The sequence below is a fragment of the Opisthocomus hoazin genome, chromosome 3 (assembly GCF_030867145.1).
Source record: "Opisthocomus hoazin isolate bOpiHoa1 chromosome 3, bOpiHoa1.hap1, whole genome shotgun sequence".
NCBI classification, from domain to species: Eukaryota; Metazoa; Chordata; class Aves; order Opisthocomiformes; family Opisthocomidae; genus Opisthocomus; species Opisthocomus hoazin.
This window is the reverse complement of record NC_134416.1, coordinates 98070609-98082206: the sequence shown is the minus strand read 5'-3', so window position 1 is coordinate 98082206 and position 11598 is coordinate 98070609. Positions and strand designations below refer to the sequence as shown.

General features: G+C 44.6%; 1 protein-coding gene across 3 annotated transcripts in view; it reads right to left on the bottom strand.

Moving 5' to 3' along the window:
* Positions 1 to 223: 223 nt before the first annotated feature.
* The window catches only part of BASP1 (brain abundant membrane attached signal protein 1), a 57466-nt gene continuing 46091 nt past the window's right edge, over positions 224 to 11598 (bottom strand). For all 3 annotated transcript variants that reach the window (XM_075417125.1, XM_075417123.1, XM_075417124.1), the window contains exon 2: positions 224 to 1848. In XM_075417125.1, the coding sequence (XP_075273240.1) occupies positions 1105 to 1839 (735 nt within the window). In that variant the 5' untranslated portion in view covers positions 1840 to 1848 and the 3' untranslated portion in view covers positions 224 to 1104. The remainder of the gene's footprint in view (positions 1849 to 11598) is intronic.

The following is an 11598-nucleotide window of genomic DNA, read 5'->3' as shown; positions in this document are numbered from 1 at the left end:
GCCACCTCTTCCAACCTCGCCTGTGAATGCTTGTGGCTGTTGAAGCAGGAGTTCATGGCAGCATGTTTCTAGGATCATGAGGTTGATGGTTCTTTCTTTACCCCTACTTTGCTATAAACAGGAGAGTAAGCAGCCCCAGTTGTAACACTTCTTCTCTGAGTGTAAGGATCTCTTTCATCTAGATCCCAAGGGGTAAAAGTGAAGATTTAATCAGTCTTTACACTTTCATATTTTTTAAATTATTTAACTTTTATTACTGTTGCACCATTTATACAATTACATATAATTTCAATGCATCCATTGTACATTTTGTTTTTTCATTTGTTTTCCAATGAGTGTGTGTTGGTGTCTGTGACACAGAATGGAAGAGAAACTGGAACTGCAATGAACGCAGACTTTTTCATTTCCACTGACCAATAAACAGAACTACAGGTGCACCCAACCACAGACATGCATTAACTCGTCATGAGAAATCTAGGTAGGCTAAGTAGGATGAGAATGCTTTTTACTCCCAAAAAATATTTGGAGAGGAAGAATTGGAGGATTGGCATTGAGAAATATGTGGACAGCTAAGTGGGTTTTGTCTGAAAGTTGGCATTCATCCACTGCATAAAAAAAATATCAAAATAAGAAAGGCTGTAAATAAAAAAAAACACAGAAAATACTGCTTTCATAAAGATCTGATTGCCTTGGCACAAACCCAGTGGGCAGAATCAAATGCATCACTCCCAAACCCCATTACAGAACAAAAAGCAGATTTTGATACATTGGTGGAGTGCATTTACAGCAGTTCAGATACAAAAGATGTGCTGTACTTTCAGACATCCATTTATTTTACTTTTTTTTTTTTAATCCAGGACTTGTGTCAAGTTGGCAGAAAGTATATTAGATATTTCCCCACAAAAATACTATTTGGATTCTCCCCCCTCCCTCCCTCCCAACTTGATGGGACATCCTTGTAATTTTTTCTTTTGTTTTTTTTTCTCCTTTTCTTTCTGGGCAATACATATTTGTTATCTCAGACCTGAAACGAGTTAGTATAGCTGAAAAAATAAAAAAAAGACACAGGTTGTTTTAAGTGGTTGTTTCAACAGGCTGTCCAATTTAATCTTGCACCGCTATGGTTTGATCCGAATTAGTTGCTGGAACTTCAGAAGGTTTCGCTTCCTCTGGTGGGGCCGCAGGGTCCGAGGCCTTAGCAGTGGAACTAGGTGCTGCTGTGGCTGCCGGGGTCTCCTTGGAAGAAGGCGCAGCCTCGCTGCTGCTAGGTTTTGAGTCTGAAGCTGGGGCCACTTCACTTTTAGTTTCTTGGGCTGCAGGCGTTGCGGGAGCCTCAGTCTTTTTGGCTTCCCCTTCCTCTTTGCTCTTGTCATCTGCTTTACTGGGAGCTGTGGCTTCTGAAGGCTGGGAAGCTTTTGCATCGTTGCTAGGCTCAGAAGTTTTGGGTGCTTCGCTACTGGCAGCAGGAGCAGAGGCTGCAGGCGGCTCCTCTTGCTTGGGTGCCTGTTCGTTGTTCTTCTGTGGCTCTACTTTCGCATCGACAACAGACTCTGACTTCTCTGGTTCTGCTTTCTGGGTTTCTTCCTGGGTCACTGTTTTCTCCTTCTCCCCTTCTTTTTCTTCCGTCTTGTTGGCAGCGACCTGAGTATCCTTTTCGCCCTTTTCCTCCTTGTTGTTCTCCTTCACTTCTGTGGTCTCTGTGGTTTGCTGGGCATCCTCAGCCTCCTTTGGAGTCTCCTCTTCCTCAGCTGCTGCTCCTTCAGCCTTCTTGTCTTTGTCTTTAGCTTTTTCATCATTGACACTGTACCCCTTCTTCTTCTTGCTCAGTTTGCCTCCCATGTTGGAGCTCTGTAACAGAGAAGAGAAGGAGGTTGTTATCAAAGCCCAGCGTTTATCACCGAGAGAATCAAACTCAGATCAACTGAGGTGCAAGAGACAAACTGATAATGGCTGCTGAAAAGAAGAATACAACAGGTTTGGTCAGTCGTTATCAGCTGAATACGCTGACGGCGCAGAGCACCACTGCCGCTGAGCTCACGTCCCGCTCAGCCCTGCGGCATTCCAGGCAGCAAAGTCCCTTCTGCCACGTCCCCTCACAAACAGCCCTTCTCTGAACTCCTCTAAACCTGGTGACTTTTCAGGGTGGAGGGAGGGGAGGGAGTAACAAGATGATGGAGGACTAACATACATCATGATCTCTTGTGTCCTGAGAAAGGAATACAAAGGGTGGAAGTAGTAAAAAGCTTTATTTATATTCAGGTTGGGTACAAAATGAATTTGACTGCCAATCCTAGTATCCACTCCTGGTTAACACAGCCTTCACTATCACTCTCACAAAGGCTATGAACAAGCTTTGCTTTAAGGTTTGGAAATATCAAAGGGAGTCTGGAGTCAGTGAAAAGGCTGATGTCCTTCCCAAGACAGAAGACTGCACCTACTCACTCCGCTCTCACCGCCTGTTGCCTACATAGCCCATCCCACCATAGGTACAGCCTGATGGCACCCAGCACCCCCAGAACTAGGAGCAGTTCCCGAGCGGGGACACCCCGATGGTTGGAGCCCCCCCCAGCCCCTTCCCACCGCTCAGCTCTGGTGGGCATCACCCACCACAAGCCCCGCAGCAGCGCGGGGAACATAAGAGCCTGGAACACAGCAAGGCTGTGACCACTCCATAAGACCACAGAAGTGATTCTGGGCACTTCCAAATGCAGGCTTACACACAGTACATGCCATGACACAACAAAAATTAGGGGGGGGAAGAGGGGTGCATGTATCGTAGACTCTACTCATGGTTTGCAAGCATGACAAGTGATCAGGTACTCAGTTCAATTGCTTAAAAGAAGTTGAGCCTGTATGTAACCAGATCAGTGTTTAAATACTCTTCATGTGGGAGTCTCAACTAGGAATAGACAAAATTTTCCACAGTACTTCAAAGCAAACTTTTGTCTCTGAAATCAGGAGGAGACGCAGATATATTGTGTGAACATGAAAATCTCTATGATTGCCTAAAAAATAAAATTCGGGTATTAAATACATCATTCATACTCAATGAAAGGTTAAGGAAAAAAACTTCCTAGCTTAACACCATTTGAAAATGGTGGAGAAGGTGACCTCTTTCAAAATGCTCTCAAACAAATGTTTAATTTACGAGTTTCTCTAAGGGAGTTGAATGATTCTAATTTTCTAGTGTGCAAAGGTAGGTAGTCTCATAGGCTCTATATTTTTCACATGCTTGCCAAAATTGTGGATACAACCCACTAAAAATTCATAGGAATGCTCATAGAAGTCTAAATAATAAATATTTAACATCACTAAGCACTATCTGTCTCTCAGTAGATTTTCTGCTACCACAGATACAAGGTAGAGGCACAGCCCAACACCAGACTTTCCGTGTCATGGGCAAAACCGAGATATTACGGTCAGCAGAGACCTTTCTGATTTCAGCACTCAAGAAAAAAAACAATTTGCAAATCCTGTTGAAGGGTTAGCACACAGCCCTGCAAAATGGTAACCCAATGTTACTAAAACACTATTTTGTTGTCTGAAATTTTATGAGGAACAGCAACAAAAGGATTATCTTCCGCAGAGCCTTAGCTGAGCAGTGTAATCTCTACCTTCATGGCAGAGATACCAGCTTTTTAGGTATTTAGGCAGGCTATGGACATTAATTTGTTATCTGATAAATTTACAAACTTCTTAATACTCCATAAATATTGCTCCAACTTATTGTTTATGTACAGTTACAACCAAAAATTTTGGAAGGGCTTCTGCAAGTCAGCAGGATCAGAGATTTATACTGGTCATGCGTGTATCCCAATTTGCAATCTTTAATTAAGCCTGTATTTGTTTCCTGACAAAGCCCAGATACTGTAAGCATAATTTCATTTGCTGCATCTTCTGTATTTTTCCAGATTTTGCTATTTCATGGATAGCAGTAACTCACCACAATTTATATTTCCTTCCACAAGAAGCTTTTAACCTCAGATACAACCAGCTACAGAATGCATATGCCGAAGGACCTTTAATAAGCAGGGAAGCACGCATATGAGAAATGGGCTCCTGAACTCTGAAGAGAGACAGGCGCTGTCTTTGCTCTGAGGTGTACTGTGGATTCGCTGTCTCCATTTGCATCGCAGCCAGCTGGCTCAAGATACTAGAGCAGAGGACGGGGAAGAGGTTCAGAGACTATCATTACGCTCTATTAGTAAATATTTACAGTTACAAATCGACTGCCACCTTCCAGCACACTTTCAACTACTTTAGAACAGAATAGATTCACTCTTTGTGACATTGAATCTCACATCTCCATATTTAAAAGCCACCTAGATCATCATCCTTATAGCTAGCCAGGCTATCTACCACGCAAAGCACAGCAATCACGAGGGTCATCACCCAGCCCTGCAGGTAGCAATGCTATGATGTTCCTTTCCCCCTGTATCTGAATTGCAAATACTACTCCTCCTCCTCCTCCTCTCCCCAGCCTCCTGATAACATATCTGGGCAACCCCCATGTGCTCCACTGCCTCAAACAGATGCTGATCTAGTCCCTGTCCCACCTTAACTGCCTGAAGCACGGCTCTGAACCGTCCAGCGCAAAGAGCCTCAGGGTGCAGCAGACACAAATCAGACCTTTGAAAGTATTTTAAACTTACATCCAGCTACTCCTGGAAGAAACACGGCATGCAGATCAAGCCACCAAACCATCTCTTTGACTGGGTATTCCTGCAGGGATCATCCTGCCTGCTGCCACATGAAAGTGAATCTCAGTGAAATGTCTCACAGGTGAAACATACAGCAAAGTGCATGAAGTCACTGAGATATGTATCCATACAGTGTTAAACCCACCCTTTATTACTACCTATGTATTAACAGTTGCAAGAGTACAGACCTTTTTGCTCTCCCCCACCACAGGACTAAAGTCTAACAGAGAGGAGATACTCTGCCTGTCCCAGTGAGTCTGATGGCCCTGGCTCCATTGCTCAGCCTCCCCCACTTCCCCTGCCTCTTCCTAACTCCCATAACCATTGCATCCACCTGGTGAGTGGCAGACCCACAAAAAAAATTTGTCTACAACTATTTACCATACAAGCTAATACCCAGTATGGCTTCAGTTATTTGCACTACCTTTGACACACAGTAGCTTTGAACTAGCTCTAGCAGCTACCAGCTGAATCACGGAATGGTTGGGGTTGGAAGGGACCTCTGGAGATCATCTAGTCCAACCCTCCTGCCAAAGCAGGGTCACCTACAGCAGGCTGCACAGGACATTGTCCAGGCGGGTCTTGAATTTCTCCAGAGAAGGAGACTCCACAACCTCCCTGGGCAGCCTGTTCCAGTGCTCTGTCACCCTCAGAGGGAAGAAGTTCCTCCTCATGTCCAGACGGAACTTCCTCTGCTTCAGTTTGTGCCCATTGCCCCTTGTCCTGTTGCTGGGCATCACTGGAAAGAGTCAGGCCCCATCCTCCTGACACCCACCCTTCAGATACTTGTAAGTATATATTAGGTCCCCTCGCAGCCTTCTCTCCTTCAGGCTGAACAAGCCCAGCTCCCTCAGCCTTTCCTCGTAGGAGAGATGCTCCAGTCCCCTCACCATCCTTGTAGCCCTCCGCTGGACTCTCTCCAGTAGCTCTTCATCTTTCTTGAACTGGGGAGCCCAGAACTGGACAGAGTACTCCAGATGGGGCCTCACTAGGGCAGAGTAGAGGGGAAGGAGAACCTCCCTCGACCTGCTGGCCACATTCTTCTTAATGTATCCCAGGATCCCATTGGCCTTCTTGGCAGCCAGGGCACACTGCTCGCTCATGGTCAACTTGTCATCCACCAGCACACCCAGGTCACTCTCCGCAGAGCTGCTCTCCAGAGGTCAGCCCTGAGCCTGTACTGGTGCATGGGGTTCAGATCTAGTGACAGTCTAGAAGCAGCTTTTATATAAGAAGTTGCAATACATCAGTCATTATCAGGGAACTTTGATGAACCAGATGGCAGACCAGGGCATCAGAAGAGCAAGGTTAAATACAATACTTCGAAGTTATAATGCACTTCATCTGCTTCTCATCATGCTTAGTATTCTTTGACTGCATTGCTCTTCTCATAGCAGAAGAAACAGATCCAGAGACCACAACGGAGGACTTCTACATTGGGAGCAAGGATTCCTTCAGTTTCTAAGAGCTGCTGTTCATTGCGCTCATCCTGAAGTTTCCATTCTCCTGCAGAAAGCAGGAAGAGAACTGGCAAGCTTGCACAGGTATCTTTCTTACAGTAGAGAAGAAATAATCTGACTATATTTGTATTACAAAATATCATGTCTACAGGTCACCTAAAGCATGTTTAAGCACTTTGAAAATTGAGTATTTGTGATAATGAGGATTTCCTGAGATAACAGGTCAAAAAGAAAGAGTTAATGCCCATAAGATCTTAATACAGCAGGAAGCAGAACTCACAGAACATTTCAGAATTTACGCTTGAAAAGCAAGCTGATCTGGTGGAGCTGAATCCCTGGAACACAGGCAGCATACATTTGTACAGTCTGCGAAAGGAAATGGTATTTCCAAGTTTTATATTTCAAATTGTGCTTCTATACTGAAAAAGTCCCTGGAAGTAGATTCTTACTATCTCTTTTGTCAGTAAAGATTTGTCTACCCAATTAGATTTCTTATATGCTTATACTTTTCTAAACATTTCACTTAGCATACACTTTCACATCCCATGAAAGGGTCTGGGTATTAGAGGAATGGACTTACTATCACCCTCATTCTCAGTATGGACAACAGTGCATCAGGCAAGGACAAAAACACAGATATCACCCACAAATTGCCATAGTCTGATTGCCAAAGCTAAACTGCGAAAGCTCCTGTTCAACTTTATGCAAAGAGTGGGGAGCTCAGCCCACCCCCAGAAAAAACAGTTCAGGAAGAGAACAGGTATCTTCTGAAATCTCAGCTGCCTTCAGCACAATGTAGACATGTGCAGTGTGCCAGGCCAAAGTAGCCCTTGCACAAGCCTGTTCCCAGGCACGAGTTATCTCACATAGCCTGCAGACAAGAGCTGTAAAATGCACATCTCTCCCAAGGCAGGGTTTCAACACTTCAAACCAAAGGAAACTGCCCTACCCCCCAGCTGCTCAAAATAAATGAAAAGGTCTTGAAGAAACCATTGCATTTCTGTGCCTCATTGATTCACCCCACACCTCTGTTCAAAAAAAAAAAAAAAAAGCAAGCTTTTATGAATGGGCGTATACAGAAACTCAAGGAAAAAATGAATTTCCAGACACAGTTTTCAAAAGATCTTCTGAAACTTTTATGAAAGAAAAAACCCAACTTACTACTTCTGAAAATATGCAGTACAATTTCATGCTTCCCATTACATACACACGCTCAAGAGCCACTCCTACCTCACCAGTCCAGGTCAATCAGTTTAGCAGGTTAATGTTAAAAGATGTCTGTAGCATACCTCTAGACAGAATAAGACTCACTAGCTTTGTCTTTTAGCAACAGAGCTGTGTTTTTCTGTTCTTTCTCAATTACCATCACACATCTTTTTCCTCTGATATTACTTGGAATTCACAGAACAGAAATGCTAGGTCTCACTGAGGTTCAAGCCTCTTCACCCCTTAGTAGTAGTGACCCCTTCTCTTCTCTTCTCTTCTCTTCTCTTCTCTTCTCTTCTCTTCTCTTCTCTTCTCTTCTCTTCTCTTCTCTTCTCTTCTCTTCTCTTCTCTTCTCTTCTCTTCTCTTCTCTTCTCTTCTCTTCTCTTCTCTTCTCTTCTCTTCTCTTCTCTTCTCTTCTCTTCTCTTCTCTTCTCCTCTCCTCTCCTCTCCTCTCCTCTCCTCTCCTCTCCTCTCCTCTCCTCTTCTCTTCTCTTCTCTCTTCTCTTCCTCTTGTCTTCTCCTTTTTTCCTTTCTTTCTCCTTTCTCCTTTCTTACCCTACCCTACCCTACCCTACCCTACCCTACCCTACCCTACCCTACCCTATCCTATCCTACCCTATCCTACCCTACCCCACCCTATCCTATCCTAGCCTATCCTATCCTAGCCTAGCCTATCCGACCTGACCCAACCCTCTTTTTCTGTGTTCCTTGTATTTCAGAGCAGTGAGGGGAACCAGCTCTCCTGCATTCAGGTGGGTTGCGCTGCTGGTACATGGGAGGCAGCAGAAAGCACACACTTGCCAACCTCTCCCTACCAAAGAGATGGCTATGGGTGGCACACAGCTGTGTCCCGAGGGGCCGGGCACCTCACGCAATTCCACGCCTGCAGCACTCCACCTTCCCATGGCAGTTACATACATCCCAAGGTAACAAGATGCTAGTTCTTTAGATGCACACAAGAAAACATGGCCTGTGGTCTCCACATGCCCTGGTTGTTCAAGATGAGTCCTTGACACTGAACAATTTGGTGTGTTTACTGCTGTGAGACATGCAATAATAAACTGGGAACATCTAGGCTTGGCATCTGTGTTGTGCTGATAATTTTTTTTCTCCTTCCCTCAGCATGCGCACAGACCTGTAACTACTGTGCCTCCTTTCTTTCCTCTAAAGCCTCATGAATCTGAAGATCTAATAAAGAAGTACAGAGGAAAAGAACAGTGAACACATAAAATACAGAAATTGTCTTCACCTGATTTTCTAACTTTGATCTTTAAAAGCAGCCATTTCCAAGTTTATTACTGCCCTGTTTTCTTTTAATATTTAGCCAATAAAGGAATTCTACTAAGTAATATTGCCAAGTCTAAGCGTTTAATTCTCAGCCAGATCTCAGTTCTATTTTCCTCTGATTAGAAATAGAATACATTTGACACAAATTTCTTAAAAAAAAAAAAAAAGGAAAAAAAGAGGAATTTAAATTTTTACATTATTTTAAAATTCCTGGGGAAATCTGACGTGCTTTTAAATACAGGCTGTTTGTCATTAATATATCTGAATTATGATCATTGATAACAGACTCCACTTACGAGAGTTATCATAATTTAAGCACTCTGCAGGCTGATATAAAATTGTGCCTGGCTATTTAAGAACTTGTACATGACTAACTGCTCCATTTGAGAAGCATAATTACAAATAATACAGCAAGTTATCAGAAAAGTTACTAATGATGTGACATTTATTTTGAGAGCAAAGAGTTGTACCTCAGATATCACTAAGACTCATGTGAAATACTTCAGCTCTAAGGTATGCATTAAATCATTGATTAGGAACCTATTTTTCCAAGAACAGCATGAGACTGAAGATCAGTAGTTTTATTACAGGCAAAAGTTTTGCCAAAACTATAAATTCATATTAGCATCAACCTGAAACCACAAGTATTCACAGAACCACAGAATCACAGAATGGTAGGGGTTGGAAGGGATCTCTGTGGGTCATCTAGTCCAACTCCCCTGCCGAAGCAGGGTCACCTACAGCAGGCTGCACAGGACATTGTCCAGGCGGGTCTTGAATATCTCCAGAGAAGGAGACTCCACAACCTCCCTGGGCAGCCTGTTCCAGTGCTCCGTCACCCTCAGAGGGAAGAAGTTCTTCCTCATGTCCAGACGGAACTTCCTGTGCTTCAGCTTGTGCCCATTGCCCCTTGTCCTGTTGCTGGGCACCACTGAAAAGAGCTTGGCCTCATCCTCCTGACACCCACCCTTCAGATATTTCTAAGTATATATTAGGTCCCCTCTCAGCCTTCTCTTCTTCAGGCTGAACAAGCCCAGCTCCCTCAGCCTCTCCTCGTAGGGGAGATGCTCCAATCCCCTCACCATCCTTGTAGCCCTCCGCTGGACTCTCTCCAGTAGCTCTTCATCTTTCTTGAACTGGGGAGCCCAGAACTGGACACAGTACTCCAGATGAGGCCTCACCAGGGCAGTGTAGAGGGGAAGGAGAACCTCCCTCGACCTCCTGGCCACACTCTTCTTGATGCATCCCAGGATCCCATTGGCTTTCTTGGCAGTCAAGGCACACTGCTGGCTCATGGTTAACCTGTCGTCCACCAGGACACCCAGGTCCCTCTCCGCAGAGCTGCTCTCCAGCAGGTCCAATTTCACACGTGTAATTCATCTTTGCACCCTGTGTGGAATAACGCTAGCTAGGTAGGCAGAATTCCAGAATAAAAATAAAATTCATCCACTATTTGATGAAAGAGAGATGAAGATTTTGTGGGTTCCGTTGAAAGTAATTATCGAAGACTTTTGACTTCCATCCTTCTGACTCGGAGGACTGTACAGCTGAAGACCCTGGAGACATGTAGTGACTGAAGTTCCACCACCCAGTCTGGATCAGACACCACCGCTACTTGAGCTGTAGGAGATTCTTCAGAAACAAATATATCACAGTACTGCATTATGCAGTCTCTGTGTGTTTCACCCTATGGTAAAGCCACTTATGTGAAGTACTGGGTGCTGTACGAGCTGCTCCGTGGAGGCATGCTCCCAAACACAGTACACCTCATGGCCTGAAGCCGTTAGAAGCCCTCAGCCTCTCCAGCTACAAAGCCACCTTGCAGAAACTGTGAGCAGAAGATGGACCGACACAGTCTTGCCTTCCCGAGCCAACCAGCGGTATGGAAGACATGCTCTGCTGGGTGCAAACACCTTACTCGCCCCAGGAGGGGCTGTGCTTTGTAGGCAGAGATAACACCTTTTATAAGACCAGCTAATATGGATAGAAAGAACAACGCCCCTGTTCTCCCTAGGTGATTGACTATAGCTCATCCATTTTGGAGTCAGCATTATTTGACAGTTTCCTATTGCTGGTTTCAAATCAGAATCGCACTGGTTTTGCCAGACCTGTTTTTGCCAGTGATCCAACACAACATTACATTGCCCAGCAGCTCAGATACAACTGCCAGTGCCTTCAGTTTCATCCCCGGCAGCTCCTGCAAGGCTGGTTTGCATTGGCTATAACAGAAACACAAGCCATGTTAAAAGCTGAGCGACGCAGAAGAAGCATAAAGTAGGTTATTTTTCCAGGGCAGTGTATGTGTTGCTCAGCCTTGCATTCAGTTCATCCAGTGCTCTGACTGCTTACATCAAAAACGCTGCCATCAGTTTCTATCTGCCTCATCTGTCCCACTCAGCCTACAGCCTGTCTACAGACTTGAGACGCAGCTCGTGTTCAGGGCACTTCTCCTATATTCAGATTAACTGCATATGTTCTTTTTGTCGACTAATAAAAGCAGCTCGCAGACATGCTCGTGCAGGTACAGACATGCAGCCAAAAGTCAGCCTGCCCCGGAGAGAGATCGTAATCACACTATTGTTAGGCACATGGGTCGAAGGGGAAGCTCTGCTGTAAACACCTGTTTTGCAGATACTGAGATTAATTCTACAAGAACACCCCTTGTAGAAACAGTTTCCAGGCTTCAAAATAACCTGAAAGAATAAGCCAAAAATATAACGATGTGCGTCCTCCTTATTCTTTCTAAGTTGCCACATCACTTCAGGGTTTGTGCATGACTCCCCAGGAAGCAGTTTGATAAATATTTTACACTAGTCAAAGCCTTCTAATCTGCATCCTAGTATTGAGTTCCTAAACAGGAAATGATGCAAATTTCAGAGGTGCCTATTACCCACATCTTTCAAACTGTTCAGGTCCCAGGAACATGTTCAGCTGAGGGAGAGGC